The following is a 17,651-nucleotide window of genomic DNA, read 5'->3' on the forward strand; positions in this document are numbered from 1 at the left end:
TGGCCAACGAAGTCCTTACCACCCAAGACCGCCGCCACCACGTCACCACCAAGGAACGTCGCGCCGAGCACCAAGCCTTCGGCCCGCCCCAACCCAGATGGGCCCAAACGAGCCCAGATCAGGGCTGGACAGGCGCCGCCAGCCACAGCGCCACCGCGTCGCCCCATGGCCAACGGCCGCACCGCCGCGTCCAGAGCCACCAGGCCCGCGGCACCACCACCGACGGGCCGCATCGATGCCGGCCGAGGAGCACCGCCGCCGGCCACCACCGTCCGAGCAGGAGGGAGCCGCGCGCGGGGAAGGGCAGGCCTGCCGCCACCAGCACCTCGCGGCCGAGGCCCGGCGGTGCTCGCTGGCGGTGGCGGGAGGAGGCAGGGGCGGGGGAGGATTGCTGGGGAGGAGCGGCGAAGGGGCCCCAGTCACCCCGCTCGGGGAGGCGACGCGGGGTACGAGGAAGGGACGGGAGGGGTAGGGGAGCGGGCTCCGGCTAGCGGCGGCGGCCCCGCGCGGGGGAGCCGCCGGCGGCGGCGAGGGAACCCTAGGAGCGGTGTGTTCGCGGGAGCGACCTAGGAGCGGGCACTACAATGCAATATTCAATAAGCAAAAACTCATGTTCGATATTCTGTTTGAACCAGTAAAAGAAACTCTATTTGAATAAAGGAATATGCCATGACTCAGAGGTTTGTTTGAAGGTACTCCCTCTATATCAAAATATAAGACGTTTTTGCAGTTCTGAATTGCAAAAACGTCTTATATTTTGATACAGAGGGAGTACCTTATACATGTGTACCATAGTCATAAGTAGGAGCATTACTTCTGCTTCATATGCTGACATGTCAGTGTTGTTGGCAACCGCACCCATTGTCATGGCCAAATTGAAACAATTCCAACCAAAACCTTTGGTAAAAAGAGTGGCCTACAACGAAAAGCGGCGCGACAAGGCGCGCAGACCGCTTCTAGTACCAATTCAGTTCTGCAAGCCTACAATAAGCAGTAGGAAGAGAAAGTTATACCCGTATATCTTTTTTTCTTCATCAATTGATATAGGTGTTTGGACTCGGGTTAAAAAGAAGTTCAAAGTTAGACAAAGATCGAGGATCTCGAATAACAAAGGGAAAAATGAATAATCTTCAAAAAAAACAGAGGGAAAAATGAGTAAGCAGTTATAGCTTCCTTGCGTTGAGCAGGAAAACAGTTGAGGCAAAAGTTTCCATGGCCATAAGTCCGAAATTATCAAGTCTGCGGGCCTAATAATCTGTAAACGTACCCAGCAATGAGGACAAGATAGTGATTCATGATCTGTTCACATGCAGAAATCAAGTTCATCCTCATTCCTGAACTTCTAACCTACAAAATTATCAAGTTTTTCGCTACACTTTACAATCATCTGTTCAACAATTTACAATTCCATCCATGTAGTGTAGCACAACAGATTGCATCATGCCTTTCACCCCCATATCTATATTTGTTGAAAATCATAGCACTATATTAGTTTGTTACTATCGGTTTCACACATTCGTGACAAGCAGGAAGCTTTCAACTTGCTTGCCGCCATGTTACTGAACCTCCATCGGATCGTTCTGCTGCCGACGCTTCCAACAATTTGCTGCCGTTTACTGCTTGTTCAGATCTCTCCCACCCAACAACACTGCAATTGGAATCCATGTATAAGAGTTATACCAATTCAATTCTGCAAGCCTACTGACAAATAAGTAGTAGGAAGAGAAAGTTATACCCGTATCCAATAGAACAGGAAATAGGCAACGGCACCACCCAGAAAGATCTTCATCAGCTTCGTGGCAACGGCGGCCAGCATCCAATGACAGAAGAAAAGGGCGTTCACAGTAATACCAGTTTTAACAGTAACAAAACCATTACTCCCAAACAAACAATCTTCATTTGTGGCAGTGAGACAAGAAGAGGAGAGGAAAATATACATACCCAGCATTCCGAGGTGGGCGGAAATACGGGCGTAGATTCGCTCGATCCTTGACCGGCAACACAAGGCGCAGGGCACGCCCACGATAACCAGGCACCACCATATCTGAAAAGCAAGCTGAACCCACCATCTGTAATCATTATCATAGTGGGCAGCGTCACTCAGCAGCGCAGCCGGACCCATGTAAGGGAGCAGGCACAGGGACCCGCCGAGTGAGAAGGTCTGGATGGTGAGCCAGTTGCCCCATGGCGGCGAGCAGTCCTGCTCAAAATCAACGCCAATATGGCAATATTAGTCCAGCTGATTATCCAATATACTTCAGAGTGACCCTCAAAAGAAACATCTACTGCTACACTAGCTTGGAGTTTCTTTTTAAGACCAAAAATACTACGAACCAAAGCGGAACTTGACACACAAACACTGATCATACACCAGCTGTTCGGAATTTTCTGCTACTAGCATTCCATCATCATATGAACTAGACCATGAAGGTGCGTCCATCTTGAGGGAAGAAATTCGTAAAATGTTCGAGAAAACTTGCTTGGTAGAAATATTTGGTAAAATTCTAACAATCTGAATTATAATGTGATGATAGATGTGATGGGGAGATATGTTAAAACTAAATCATAACCAATATATTGATATAAATAATTTCATGACAGTTTCCTTATCACATCATGATTAGATGCAAAAGATAGACAGAGGAAACATTGCAATAGTCTATCCTCTAATGAACAGCATCTTCTACACTTTGCTCCCCTGAAAAAAGCATCTTCCACTCTTACAAAATTCAACTCTAATAGGAAGTTCACGCTTATCTGAAAAAATGAAGTTCACGTTCCTAAAGCTACAACTCTTGCATTGTTGAGCACTAATGCAAATTATTTTAATGGGTAAACCTGAATGTGAACATGACGCGCAACACTAAAACTACATATGTCAAGAGCGGTGCACAAACCATCATCTCAAAACTATGCAAAAACTGGAACCATAATCTGAGAAATGGCAATAGATAATGCCATGCTATTGTACAAGCAACTGATATCCACTATTCATATATCTTGTGATAGAAATATAGTTGACTTTATTTTATTAGATGCAAAAGACAGACAGGGAACGTTGCAATATTCTATCCTCTAACGAACAGCATCTTCTACTCTTTGCTCCCCTGAAAAAAGCATGTTCCACTCTTGCACAAAATTCAACTCTAACAGGAAGTTCACATTTATCTGAAAAAGGGAATTTCACGTTCCTAAATCTACAACTCTTGCATTGTTGAGCACTAATGCAAATTATTTTAATGCGTAAACCTGAATGTGAACATGAAGCGCAACACTAAAACTACATATGTCAAGAGCGGTGCACAAACCATCATCTCAAAACTATGCAAAAACTGGAACCATAATCTGAGAAATGGCAATAGATAATGCCATGTTATTGTACAAGCAACTGATATCCACCATTCATATATCTTGTGATAGAAATATAGTTGACTTTATTTTATTATTAGATGCAAAATACAGACAGGGAACGTTGCAATATTCTATCCTCTAACGAACAGCATCTTCTACTCTTTGCTCCCCTGAAAAAAGCATGTTCCACTCTTGCACAAAATTCAACTCTAATAGGAAGTTCACATTTATCTGAAAAAAGGAAGTTCACGTTCCTAAATCTACAACTCTTGCATTGTTGAGCACTAATGCAAATTATTTTAATGGGTAAACCTGAATGTGAACATGACGCGCAACACTAAAACTACATATGTCAAGAGCGGTGCACAAACCATCATCTCAAAACTATGCAAAAACTGGAACCATAATCTGAGAAATGGCAATGGATAATGCCATGCTATTGTACAACCAACTGAAATCCACTATTCATATATCTTGTGATAGAAATATAGTTGACTTTATTTTATTAGATGCAAAATACAGACAGGGAACGTTGCAATATTCTATCCTCTAACGAACAGCATCTTCTACTCTTTGCTCCCCTGAAAAAAGCATGTTCCACTCTTGCACAAAATTCAACTCTAACAGGAAGTTCACATTTATCTGAAAAAAGGAAGTTTATGTTCCTAAAGCTACAAGTCTTGCATTGTTGAGCACTAATGCAAATTATTTTAATGGGTATAAACCTGAATGTGAACATGACGTGCAACAGTAGAACCATATATGTCAAGAGCCGTGCACAAGCCATCATCTCAAAATTATGCAAAAACTGGAATCATAATCTGAGAAATGGCAATATATAATGCCAAGTTATTGTAGATGCAACTGATATCCACTATTCATATATCTAGCTACAGATATATACTGTAATTGACTTCATGCTGACATATCAACAGAAACAGCTGTATAAGACCAAAGGAAGCTATTAAACTATGTTGCATATTGGGCCAATATAATCTGAGCTCACTTTTATGATGTTGGATTTGTGTATGCATTCACATTGGTAGATTCCTTATCAAGTCATCGTCAAGACTCGACAACAACTCACCGAGGGGGAGGGGCTGGGGCTGGGGCCGGGGCCGGGGCTGGGGTCAGGCTGCCTGCGTGCTATCAGCGGAGCTTCGGGGTCATCCTCGTTGACGCCGCTCGTCTCCTTGGGGAACCAACTGGCGAGCCGCCACCAGGATCCCGTCGCCCTCGCGCTGGAGAACCGACACGCGAGCCGCCGCCACCATGTCGTCGCCGCCGTGGTGGGCTCATGGGCCTCCCTCTTGAGCTCGGCCTCCCTCTTCCTCCGGAGCTCCGCCTCCCTCTCCCTCGCGAGCTCCGCCTGCGCTGCGCGGGCGTCCGCATCAGCCTCGGGGACCTCGCCCCCCGCGCCGCCCTCGGCGGCGGCGAGCAAGAAGTCCAACCCGCGCGCGGGGAGGACGCGGAGACGGAGCAGGGTCCCCCCGGCCAGTGCCACGTCCAGGACGCCTCGCCGGAGGTCGTCCGCGGCAGCCGCATCTCGCATGGCCACTATCCCGTCCAACCTGAGGCACTCTCGTACCAGGTCGCTGATGGCGTCTGACCTGCTGCCCGCCTCTGCCTGCAACAGCGCCTTGGCGGCGGCGCGCAGGTCGGAGGTGTCGAAGCCAGAGGCATCTGCACAAGCTGCTATATCTAGAGCAAGCTGGGCCAGGTGCCTGGCTGCGGCGCGCAGGGCTTCCTTGGGCATGGCGATGGCGAAATCCGCGGCGCCTCCCGTCAGGACCCCCACCGCGAGGAGCAGCGCCTCCTTCCGCTGCACGTCGTCCATCTCGCGGCCTCGCGGGGATGGGTGGGGGGGCAGGGAGGGGAAGATGGCGGCAAGTTGTTGGTTTCTTGCTGCGGTGGGCGGAGGGGGGAAGGGGATGATGAGGAGAGCGGTTACTGGGTTCTTGACGGGGGCGGGAGGATTTATCAGGTGGTCGCTCGGCTCTTGCCGGAGGGGGAGGGGAGGAGAGAATTGGTGAGGTGAAAGGCGGGGCTTCAGCCTGTTTGTTTGATGTTGTTGGATGGAATCGAGGCCCGTTGAGGGGCTCAGGGATTGGTTTGCTTGCTAGTATGATTTTGGGTATGTTGTTTCGCCTGCATACTGACGCAACTTTTAGGGCCAGTTTGTTTGGGCGGCTTAAAAAATAAGCTGCCTCTCCCAGCTTAAAAAATAAGCCGCTCCCAAAATTTATGGAGGCTTTTAGATTAGTAATCTCATAACTAGTTCAGAAACCCCAATAAATAAGGAAGGGGGCTTATGACAAAAACTAGGGAGGAGGTGGCTTATTTTTTAAGCCGCCAAAAGAACTGGCCCCTAGTATTCTAGGCTGAGTCGCTCGTCCGCTCCCGCGAGCGGTCGGGCGAAAAACACAGCCCGCCGCCGCAGCCCTCTTCCATCCTCGCCCCCCTCCCTCGCCGCCGCCAGGGGACGGCGCCGGGCAAAGCCCGCGCGTACGTCGGCGGCGGCGGGGCCCTTCCCCTCCCCGCGAGGCGCCAGGACGGCGCGGGACGGCCGGCTTCGCGGCGGGGCGCGGCCCGACGGCGGATCTCCTCGGGTCGGAGGCGTTCTATGGTTGGCTGCTGGAGGAGGCTTCGTCGGGCGGTGGGCGGTTGTTTCCGCGGCTTGCGGCGACGAGCGGTGCGTCCTCGTGAGCGGATCTGGTGCGACGCCAGGGAGATGGCGAGGTGGAGGAGGAGGGCGCCGAGAGGGGTCGCGGTGAAGGAGGAGGAGGGCGCGGGGAGGAGGGCCGGTGCGGATCTGGCCGGCGGAGGGCTGGGCAGCGGTCCGGCGGTGGCAGTGGCGCGGATCTGGCGTGCTGCCGCCACGAGGGCCCGAGCTCCGCCCCGTGCTGCTCCTGGCCTGGCACGGAGGTGGGCGCCGCAGAGGTCGACGAGTGAAGGGCGTCGAGGGCACTGACGGGCCGCGCTGGATCTGGGAGGGCTGCGCTTGCTGGAGCAGGGAGGCTCCAGCCGTGGTAGATGCGGGATGCAGGGCCCGTTCTGGCCTCTGCATGCTCGCCGTGGGGAGGTGGACCATACCTTCACGACTTCAACAACAAGGTGCTGCGGCGGCGGCGGTGTGAGTCGGATATGGACGAGCTCCCAAGGGCTTGAGCGGAGGTGTGCGACGATACGGACGAAGGTCCTGCACAACAAGAGCCGGTGCTGATGGCGCCTGAGGGTGTCATTTTCCTCCTTGGAGGCGCCACCAAGGTGTGTCGGCATCTTCCTCGGGCTTGGTTGGTAGTGTCTCCGAGCGAAAGCCTAGGTCCGGAGCTGGATCGGCGTGATGGCGGCGTCTCCGACGTCGTTCCTCTGTTGGGAGCATCACGCTTTGAGGCACTGCTTGGAGGTTCTATGTGGCGCTCCTCCGGTGCTCGCCGCTGTTTTTGGTGAAGCTCCAGGCGCAATGTACGCCATCGCTGATAAGTCCAAGACGAAGCTTTTTCTGGGACCGACTGAGTTCTACCATCTGCCTGCACTCTGCTTCAAGGGTAGATGGTGCGTTGACAAAGAAAGTCCCAGTTGGAGCTGCTGCTGTCTTCGGAGGATATTGGCATTGGTCAAGAGACGCGGCAGTGATGCGTAGCCTAGGACAGGCTCTTTTTACTTTGTAGTCGTGTTGTCTATGGTGGGTAGCTCGGCAGCTATTAGGGCTGTCGTTTTTTTTTTTTTTGATCTTTGGATCTTTATCATGTTGTTCTTTCGCTGCTTCTTGCTAAATCGAATCAAGCCAGCATTTTGCTGGATCTTTCAAAAAAAAACTTCTAGTATTCTGTTGAAATGGCTTCCACCTGATCATGATCATCCACATGTTTCTAAGCCAAGACAGAACAGCAAAGCGATTACTGTAGCTACTGCAAGTTTATATGTATACTTCTATGTCATGTTACAGGCTTTGCTTACAGCAAGCAGTACCACGAGCTGAATTCTTGGTTCATAAGGATTAAGGAGGGAGCTTAGAGGAAGAAAATGAACACAAGGACACTATTTCAATACAGTAAGGTACCTTGCTGCAATCTTTGTTACTATATTTTCTTAGACCAATTATCACTAATACAAAGCAAAAATTCTAGTATGATTCTTCAGATTTTCAGCTTGTTACCACTGGTAAGTTGATGAAACAATTTATGTTACTCCACGGAACAGTTCACGAGCCGATGAGCTAATAAAAGAATACAATCTATTGACTGTTTGTTGTTCCGTTGCTGCAACTCAGTCTGCACACCCCTTGTTTATAGAAATTACCAGTGCCCTCTGATTAGAGGGCCGGTTTTGACATGGCAAAACAGTAGAGATTTGTCTACATTAGCAAGGGAACTGATGATTTACAACTTATGTTACGGATACACAGCGACACTTGCCAGTTTAGATGCAAACTCATGGTTCAGCTATAAAAAAAATCTTAACTTTTAACTCGTGTGGCTGGTTCTTTCTTATGAGAAATCTACTGTATGCCACTAACGGGGGCTGGTTCCTACTGTAGGTTGCTGAAGAGATAGCTAAAACCTGTGTTGAAATTCTTCGACTTCTTTTGAGTTCGGTCCTGAAATTTCTTATTTTCACATTCAGGCAAAGGCGAGTCCAGTAGCTAGGCTTAAACAGGCTCTAGACTACCCTAAAAAAATGGTTTGTGATACTTTCCGGTGGATCCAGAGGGAGAGGAAGATGGGGGCGCGAGGGGAGGCGAGCTAGGGTTCGGGAGGGACGTTGGGTTGACTTGTAGGCGGGGCAGGGGTGCGGATGGCCGCCGCGTGGCCATCCATGGCCGTGGGCAGCTGCACGGCGGCCACCGAGCCCCTGATGAACAGAGGTAGAAGAGGGTGCCGGTGGTGGGCTAGGTCGGTCCTGTTTGACTTGAAGCCCAGCAGTGCAGAGCATCTCTGGCCTTTCTAATTTCTTTTTTCTGTTTTTTTACTCTCTCAGTTGCTAATTGTTTTGGTACAAAATGACTTTTGTAAAATATGGGATTTGGCTCAATAAATATCATGCAATATTTGTCACTGCTATAAAATGGTTGGGGTAATATTTGAAATCATTTGATTTTTTCTTAAATGCAAATGTATTAAAGTGGCTGTTTTGGGCACTGATTTAAATAGGTCAGGGGTAATTTAGTATTAAAGATAATATTGGTTTCTAGATGAAAAATACTTAGTGATTATTTGCAACCCAACGAACATGTTTTGGACAGTTTGAAGAAATAGAAATTTGACTTTCAGTTTAAATTTGAATTTGGGTTTGAATTTGAGCAAGTGGCACTTAAGCTTGAGAAACATGATGACTTGGCAAGATTAGAGGGGAGATTATTGTGGCATGATTCTCGGGATGTTACATACTCCAAAGATGCTAAAAGTTCAGCCGTGTTCATCTTCGCACAACAACAACAAAACAAGCAAAGTACATCACCATCGGCTACCAACAATCACCGTCCGGCCAAAATGTTGAAGTTTTTACCTTGTAAGCATTACGTCGAACACTTGGTGGTCGTGACCTTTCTTGCCGGCTGCCGCCATCAGACGCGCCGGAGCAGTGCCGGAAGGTGTCGCTGGAGACGATGCACGAGGCGCCAGCCGTGGGCGGGACGCCGTTGTGGCCTTTTTCTTCTTCCTCTTCGTGGCCTCCTCGGCGAGGGACGGTGCCACCGCCATTGGTTTTCTTGCTCGTTTAGATGCGGGGGGAGCAGCAGGAGGGCGGCACACCGTCACCGAAGAGGGCTTTCCACCCCGGCAGGCTTTGCCATGGTTGGAGCCGGAGCTTGAACCCGGTCGACTTTGTTTATCCCCAAGCTCTTCTTTAGCGCGGGCGACCGCACGGGGGTCGTTTCTGGCGACGACAAGCTAGCGACGGTGGCTGGCGGGTCCAGGGTATCCATTCTGGTGGGTGGTTCGGTCATCGGTGGCAGCGGCGGGGCGTGGAGGCGGCTGTGGCAGGAAAGAGGAGGCGAGAGAGGAGGCGCCACTATTCCTCAGCCGAGCGTGCGATGAGGATATTTAGGGAGATCGGGTTTTTTTGAGACGGAGAAGGATAATATATCCTCCACTAATCATTTTAGGGGATCCGCTAGGTGCGGCGTAAGGGAGGATAACCGAATTTATCCTCCCTTAGTGCCAGATAGGGGATCGGTTAGAGTTGCCCTTATGGAGGTAAGGTCATGGTACTCAGATTTGCAATGGGGCATGTCAACTCTACTGCATTTTGTCTTGGAGCTTTTGATGTTAGTTAACAGTGATGCCTTCAGTGCCTAATTGTCACATTATGCATAGATGTTCATGTTGGGGAACGTAGCAGAAATTCAAAATTTTCTACGCATCACCAAGATCAATCTATGGAGTAATCTAGCAACGAGGGGAAGGAGAGTGCATCTACATACCATTGTAGATCGCTAAGCGGAAGCGTTCAAGTGAACGGGGTTGATGGAGTCGTACTCGTCGTGATCCAAATCATCGATCATCCTAGTGCCGAACGAATGGCACCTCCGCGTTCAACACATGTACAGCCCGGTGACGTCTCCTACGCCTTGATCCAGCAAGGGGAGAAGGAGAGGTTGGGGAAGACTCCATCCAGCAGCAGCACGACGGCGTGGTGGTGGTGGAGGAGCGCGGGACTCCAGCAGGGCTTCGCCAAGCACTACGAGAGACGAGGAGGGAGAGGGGTATGGCTGCGCCAACAGGGAGAGCAAATCACATGTGTTGGGCAACCCCAAACCTCAAGTATATATAGGGGGAGGGGAGGGGTTGTGCCCCCACCTAGGGTTCCCTCCCTAGGGGTGGCGGCAGCCCCCAGATCCCATCTGGGAGGCGGCCAAGGGGAGGGAGAGGGGGGCGCACCTAGGGTGGGCCTTAGGGCCCATCTGCGCCTAGGGTTTGCCCCCTCTCCTCTTGAGGCGCATGGGCCTTGGTGGGGAGGCGCCCCAGCCCACCTAGGGGCTGGTCCCTTCCCACTATTGGCCCATGTATGCCTCCGGGGCTGGTGGCCCCACCTGGTGGACCCCCGGACCCCTCCGGTGGTCCCGGTACACTACCGGTGATGCCCGGAACACTTCCGGTGGCCAAAACCATACTTCCTATATATCAATCTTTACCTCCGGACCATTCCGTAACTCCTCGTGACGTCCAGGATCTCATCTGGGACTCCGAACAACATTCGGTAACCGCGTACATACTTTCCCTATAACCCTAATGTCATCGAACCTTAAGTGTGTAGACCATACGGGTTCGGGAACCATGCAGACATGACCGAGACGTTCTCCGGTCAATAACCAACAGCGGGATCTGGATACCCATGTTGTCTCCCACATGATCCACGATGATCTCATCGGATGAACCATGATGTCGAGGATTCTATCAATCCCGTATTCAATTCCCTTTGTCCAGTGGTACGATACTTGCCCGAGATTCGATCGTCGGTATCCCGATACCTTGTTCAATCTCGTTACCGGCAAGTCTCTTTACTCATTCCGTAACACATCATCCCGTGATCAACTCCTTGGTCACATTGTGCACATTATGATGATGTCCTACCGAGTGGGCCCAGAGATACCTCTCCGTTTACACGGAGTGACAAATCCCAGTCTCGATTCGTGCCAACCCAACAGACACTTTCGGAGATACCTGTAGTGTACCTTTATAGCCACCCAGTTACGTTGTGACGTTTGGCACACCCAAAGCACTCCTACGGTATCCGGGAGTTGCACAATCTCATGGTCTAAGGAAATGATACTTGACATTAGAAAAGCTTTAGCATACGAACTACACGATCTTTGTGCTAGGCTTAGGATTGGGTCTTGTCCATCACATCATTCTCCTAATGATGTGATCCCGTTATCAACGACATCCAATGTCCATGGTCAGGAAACCGTAACCATCTATTGATCAACGAGCTAGTCAACTAGAGGCTTACTAGGGACATGGTGTTGTCTATGTATCCACACATGTATCTGAGTTTCCTATCAATACAATTCTAGCATGGATAATAAACGATTATCATGAACAATGAAATATATAATAATAACCAATTTATTATTGCCTCTAGGGCATATTTCCAACAGTTCAAGTGAAAAAGTTCAACATGAGGGGAAAAAACCACCCTGTTGCATGTGTCGCTTCAGGAGCTGCTTGGGAAAAACCCTAGCGTCGCTGCCCTCATCCACTTCGTGTTTCCACATGTGTAAGGAAAATACTAAGGGGGGGAAGTCAGGCTTTTACCCGCATTGGGGGCCTGAACCTGTGTATGTCGTGTGACTTTGTGTTATGTGTGGTCTCCTAACAAGACGTCTCATCGACTATAAATTCCACGCACTCCCTCTAGTACCACTGCTAGGACTTATGTAAATCCCTCAACAACAGTAGGGTCGGACAACGTGGTCTCCCATGTAGCCCTTCCCTTTGGTGCGTATTCTCAAAAAGACGTGACCTTCTTGAGCATACCTAGGACTCGATGTGTGTGACATCGCGGTTGGCAGGTGTCCGTCGGACGACGTGGAGTTAGCGTGGTGCCTTGTGCAAGAACTACTACGGTGTTGAGCGGTGCTTGAGCCGCGACAAGGTTTACGGTAGTCGGGTTTCCGGTGGGTTTGCGGGTCTCCGCGCTTTTTTTTTCATTGTTGTGCAATCAGGGGCTATGGTGGTGTCGTCTAGGCAGTGACAATGACAGGTGATGGGCACCTAGTGGTGGTGATCCTATGCGGCGCACAGACATTGCATATTTGTCTTCCATTGCTCGCCTTCGAATAAGAGATGCTTAGCTACTAGCGGGGGTGTTCGGCTATTTGACATGGGCCGGTGTGGATTCTTGTGTGGCTTTCGTGATGAGAACCCACTTCATGGTTGTTTATGGTGATTTTTTCTTTGGCGGGGGGTCAATGGTGAAATTGAGTGACTTGCCACGAGATAAGTATGATGATGACACTTGTTCCGACCTCGACAGCATATTTCTTCTCGGCGGCATGTGTTTAGTGTGCCTCGGTGGCCATGCCGTCCGGTGGTGCAACATGCACGGTCATGTTGCATGGGTGTGACTTGTGTTTGTTGTAACGGTTTCCACTCAATTTTTTGTTAATTCGATGGACAATTATATTCTTCTTAATTACTGTAAAAAATGCGAAATTATTAATTACTGTAATTGATAGAGGCATTTGGACTCCTCCGATTTTGAAAAAAAAGAAAGAAAGCCGAAACAAGATCAATTATACTAGAAACCATGAAGTCAAGCCGAGGACGACCTCTCTTCTCTCTACAAGAAAGACTCCTCATCGACCTATCTGAAACCATAAAATCTCCTCTGTTGACGACTTGACGTCAGGCGCCGGCGGGCTCCATCCATGGCTGGATTCCCGTTTTTAGCCGGTAGTCACCTGCTTCTGATGAAATCGTCCCGTCAACGCGACCAATCTCGCTCTGCTCCGTTGTTGCAGCCGCCGGGAACTCCAGCGATCCAGGGGGACCTTTCCTTCCGCGGGATGGAAGAAGGCCGGCCACCACGGCAGACCGCCGCCCAGATAAAATTCTGGTCAATCTTCATCAGGGTACGTAATAGTACATCTCCTTCCTTGGTCGATCCTCTTATCTTACTATAGCTCTGCAGAGTTCACAGACGTTTCAAATATTCAGTGGTTGAACCGAACATACTCAATGCCTGAATTTACTCGCTAGTTATTCAGCTCGTTGTATTATGTATGATGGGAATCGGCGCCGGTAAATCTCACCGAGTGGTGCGCGATTATGTATGCGCTCTGACAGATTCACCATGATTTCCCAGGGTTTTACACTCACAGGTGGCATCGCATGGGCGGTTTGGCTCTTGGTGGCGCGGTTTGTGTACCAGAATCAAGAATTGCAGGACACCTTTACAATGATACTTCTTTTGATCCTTTCTCTCGTGCCGGCAGGATTCTTTTGGTGCTTAACACATGAAGTTATGCAGACACCTACTCCGTCCTAGATCATATCAGTGATTAACAGGAACTTTTCAGTGTAAAATTTGCGTTATGAGGGGTAAAGCATACATTCATTTTGTATTGAATCATATCCTAGAAAATCTTGTGGTGAATCGTTTGCATACAGAACCTACATTGTTCCCTTATATTTGTCATCATTCTGCTATCCCAGATTTGTAACCGGGGTGTCAACTCTACTGCATTTAGTCTCGGGGCTTTTGGTGTCAGGTTTATCATGTTATGCATATGTTTAGGTGGTAGGCAAGTTAAAGGCGGTTCAAACCTAAATTGACAGAAATCGGGGGTCCGAATGTACTTCAATTAAGTTGGGTAACGCCAGGGTTTTCCCAGTCACGACGTTGTAAAACGACGGCCAGTGAATTGTAATACGACTCACTATAGGGCGAATTCGAGCTCGGTACCCGGGGATCCTCTAGAGTCGACCTGCAGGCATGCAAGCTTCAACCCTTGCGGCCACATTCAAAATTGAGAAGAGCACACATTTGTCGTTTGATTGCTGACGGTGCATCTTCTTGCATGAAAGCAGCTTCCAGTGCCTGCTTGCTGCTTGTTCTCCTAGTTGCTTATACCTCGCCTACCATACAACACTGCATTTGACATTCATGCAAAAGGGTTAGTACAAATTTCGCAAATGTACACACAAATAAACAGTATAAAGAGCAAGAGAGGCAAGAATTCGTACCCATATCCACTATCCAATACACGAGGAAGCATAGGCTGGCCAGCACTAGGAAAGCCCACATGGTGTACAGGGCATTGGCGGCCAGCATCCAGTGAGAGAACATGATGATGTTCACGGTGATACCTATTATCACATAACCATTAGTTCATCCCAAAAACTCTGAATCAAAGAAACTGTATTGGTGGCCGTGAGACAAGAAGAAGAAAACGCACATACCCAACATCCCGAGGTGAGCGGCGAAACGGGCATACTGCTCCTCGATCCGTGACCGTCTGGACAAGGCGCAGGGTACTCCCACGACCACCAAGCAAAACACTATCTGAATTACAAGGTGAACCCACCACCTGTAGTTATCTGAATAGTCTTTACCGAGCAGCGCGGCAGGACCCATGTACGGAAGCAGGCACATCGACCCAGAGAGCGCAAACATCTGGACACTGAGCCAGTTGCCCCATGGCGGCGACGAGTCCTGCTCAAAGTCAACGCCAATATGGCAATATTACTCCAGCTGATTATCTGGTACTGTACTTCAGAGTAATAACCCTCAATTCAAAAGAAACATCTACTGCTACACAGCAAAGAAGTTATTTGATATCTCTTCTCTGAACACTGATCATCTAGCAATCTAGCACCACCTAGTGTAGATAAAATAGTACTACTGCTAGCTTGGAGTTTCTTTTTAAGACCAAAAATACTATGAACCAAAGCGGAACTTGACATACAAACACTGATCATACATCAGCTGTTTGGATTTGCTGCTACTAGCATTCCACCATCATATGAACTAGACCATGAAAGCATGTCCATCTCAAGGAAAGAAATGTGTAAAATGTTCGAGAAAACCTGGTTGGTAGAAACATTTGGTAAAATTCTAACAATCTGAATTATAATGTGATGATAGATGTATGTGGTGGGGAGATATGTTAAAAATTAAACCATAATCAATATATTGATACAAATAATTTCATGACAGTTTCCTTATCACATCACGATTAGATGCGAGACAGACAGAGGAAATATTGCAATATTCTATCCTCTAACGAACAGCATCTTCTACTCTTGCTCCCTAGAAAAAAGAATCTTCCACCATTGCACAAAATTCAACTCTAATAGGAAGTTCACGTTCCTAAAGATACAACTCTTGCATTGTTGAGCACTAATGCAAATTATTTTAATGGGTAAACCTGAATGTGAACATGACGCGCAACAGTAAAACTAGATATGTCAAGAGCCGTGCACAAACCATCATCTCAAAACTATGCAAAAATTGGAACCATAATCTGAGAAATGGCAATAGATAATGCCATGTTATTGTACACGCAACTGATATCCACTATTCATATATCTTGCGACAGAAATATACTGTAACTGACTTCATGTTGACATATCAACAGAATCAGCTGTATAAGATCAAATGTTGGCTTATCGAGCCAATATAATCTGAGCTCACGTTTCTGATGTTGGATTTGTGTATGCATTCACATCGGTAGATTCTTATCATGTCATCTGAAGACTCGAGAACTACTCACCGAGGGGGAGCGGCTGGGGCTGGGGCTGGGGTCAGGCTGGCTGCGTGCTAGCAGCGACTGAGCTTCGGGGTCCGTCTCCTCGCCGCCGCTCAGCCTCTTCTTCTTGGAGAACCGGCTCGCGAGCCGCGACCACCATCCCGCCGCCGTCGGGGCCTCAGGAGCCCCCTTCGCCGTCGCGGCGTCAGCAACCACCTTGGCCGTCGCGGGCGCGGCCTCGTCCCTCTCGCGGGCCTCCTCACGATCCTGCGCCATCTCCGCCGCGAGCAAGAAATCCCAACGGCGGGTCGGGAGGACGCGGAGGAGGGTCCCCCCGGCCATCGCCAAGTCCAGGATGCCTCGCCTGAGGCCCTCCGAAGCAGCCGCGTCTCTCCCGGCCGCGAGCCCCTCCAACAGGAAGCACTCCCGCAGCAGGTCCGTGATGGCCCGGGGCCTGCTGCCCGCGTCTGCCTGCGACAGCATGTCGGCGGCGGCGCGCAGGCCGGAGCTGTCGAACTCAGACTCGTCCGCAGAATCTGCGATCTCCCGAGCACGCTGGGCCAGCTGCGCGGCTGCGGCGGGCAGAGCAGTCTTGGGCAAGGCGACGGCGAAGTTGGCGGCGCCTCCCGTCAGGAAGCGCGCCGCCAGGAGCAGGGCCTCGGTCCGCTGCACGTCGTCCATCTCTCGACGATGGGTGGGTGGGGAGCAGAGGGGAAGACGGGTTGGTTTCTTGCTGAGGTTCTTGTGGAGGGCGGAGGGGGGAAGGAGATGGTGGGGAGAGCGGTTACTCGGGGGCGGGAGGAAAACGGGGAGGGAGACTGAAGAGAGGGGATTTATCAGGTGGTCGCTCGGCTCTTGCCGGAGGGGGAGGCGGTGAGGAGGGGCTTAAGGATGGTTTATGAAAGAGATAAAAGGGGGAGCCAAAATTGCATTGCTTGCTAGTATGTTGTTTGTTTTGCCTGCATACTGACACAACTTCTAGTGTTCTGTCCAAATGGTTTCACCTGATCATCCACAGATTTCTAAGCGGAGACAGACAACAAGGCGATTAGTATAGATACTGCAACTAATTGTAGATTGGACTATTCACATATAAGCATGTTACCATTGCTGAGTTGACATAATTGGGTTCAAGGCTTTACTTACAACAAGCAGTGCCAGAAGCTGAATTCTTGGGCCATAAGGAGGGAGGCAGCTGAGAGGAAGAAAATGAACACAAGGATACTGTTTCAATACAGTAAGGTACCTTGCTGCACTTTTTGTTACTACTTTTTTGGACCAACTATCACTAATATAAATGCTATCATCATCCATACTTTTCCAAAGGGAAACGGAGCAAAAATTCTAGTATGATTCTTCAGATTTTCAGCATGTTAGCATTGGTAAGTTGATGAAACAATTTATGTTACTCCACGAAACAGTTCACGAGCCGATGAGCTAATAAAGGAATACAATCTATTGACTGTTTGTTGTTCCGTTGCTGCAATTCAGTCTGCACACCCCTCGTTTATACTCCCTCCATTCCAAATTACCCGTCGTGGTTTTAGTTCTGAACTAAAACCATGATGAGTAATTTGGAACGGATGGAGTATAAATTACCAGTGCCCTCTGATTAGAGGGCTGGTTTTGACATGACAAAACAGTACAAATTTGTCTTCATTAGCAAGGGAACTGATGACTTACAACTACGGATACGCAGCGACACTTGCCAGTTTAGATGCAAACTCATGGTTCAGCTATAGCAATTCTTAACTTTTAACTCGTGTGGCTGGTTCTTTCTTATGGGAAATCTACTGTATGCCACTAACGGGGGGCTGGTTCCTAATGTAGGTTGCTGAAGAGATAGCTAAAACCTGTGTTGAAATTCTTCGGCTTCTTTTGAGTTTGCTCCTGAAATTTCTTATTTTCACATTCAGGCAAGCAGTTCAGTGAGCTATACACCAGACATTCTATTTATCTCACGTTCTTCATGATCTAATTGATTACCTTGACCTTATGTAAAATCCTTTCTCTGTATCTTCCAGAGACAAGTCCAAAGGGGTTTGAAGGATACCTGGCGACTTGTTTCCATTCATATGAAGTAGCCTTTTCTGTGTGGCTCTGT

The 17,651-nt window shown here is 49.1% G+C and overlaps 2 protein-coding genes across 2 annotated transcripts; both read right to left on the minus strand.

The window, feature by feature from the left end:
• Positions 1–1,230: 1,230 nt before the first annotated feature.
• LOC125514533 lies at positions 1,231–5,459 on the minus strand. Its single transcript, XM_048679873.1, has 3 exons — positions 4,439–5,459; positions 1,736–2,200; positions 1,231–1,648 (listed from the first exon to the last, which is right to left on the minus strand). Exons 1-3 carry the CDS (start codon positions 5,186–5,188, stop codon positions 1,625–1,627), a joined length of 1,239 nt encoding a protein of 412 aa, XP_048535830.1. The 5' UTR covers positions 5,189–5,459; the 3' UTR covers positions 1,231–1,624.
• Positions 5,460–13,801: 8,342 nt separating this feature from the next.
• Positions 13,802–16,363, minus strand: LOC125512512. Its single transcript, XM_048677609.1, has 4 exons — positions 15,572–16,363; positions 14,259–14,511; positions 14,043–14,165; positions 13,802–13,947 (listed from the first exon to the last, which is right to left on the minus strand). Exons 1-4 carry the CDS (start codon positions 16,226–16,228, stop codon positions 13,916–13,918), a joined length of 1,065 nt encoding a protein of 354 aa, XP_048533566.1. The 5' UTR covers positions 16,229–16,363; the 3' UTR covers positions 13,802–13,915.
• Between the last annotated feature and the right edge of the window lie 1,288 nt (positions 16,364–17,651).

The sequence above is a fragment of the Triticum urartu genome, chromosome 6, assembly GCF_003073215.2.
Source record: "Triticum urartu cultivar G1812 chromosome 6, Tu2.1, whole genome shotgun sequence".
Classification (NCBI taxonomy): domain Eukaryota; kingdom Viridiplantae; phylum Streptophyta; class Magnoliopsida; order Poales; family Poaceae; genus Triticum; species Triticum urartu.

Coding starts and splice junctions, on each gene's coding strand:
- LOC125514533 (XM_048679873.1), bottom strand. CDS start 5,188: ATGGACGACGTGCAGCGGAAGGAGGCGCTGCTCCTCGCGGTGGGGGTC. Junction 2,201..4,438: donor GCCCCAGCCCCTCCCCCTCG/GTGAGTTGTTGT, acceptor GATTTTGAGCAG/GACTGCTCGCCGCCATGGGG. Junction 1,649..1,735: donor TCCTGTTCTATTGGATACGG/GTATAACTTTCT, acceptor TTCCAATTGCAG/TGTTGTTGGGTGGGAGAGAT.
- LOC125512512 (XM_048677609.1), bottom strand. CDS start 16,228: ATGGACGACGTGCAGCGGACCGAGGCCCTGCTCCTGGCGGCGCGCTTC. Junction 14,512..15,571: donor GCCCCAGCCGCTCCCCCTCG/GTGAGTAGTTCT, acceptor GACTTTGAGCAG/GACTCGTCGCCGCCATGGGG. Junction 14,166..14,258: donor CGCTCACCTCGGGATGTTGG/GTATGTGCGTTT, acceptor ATGTGATAATAG/GTATCACCGTGAACATCATC.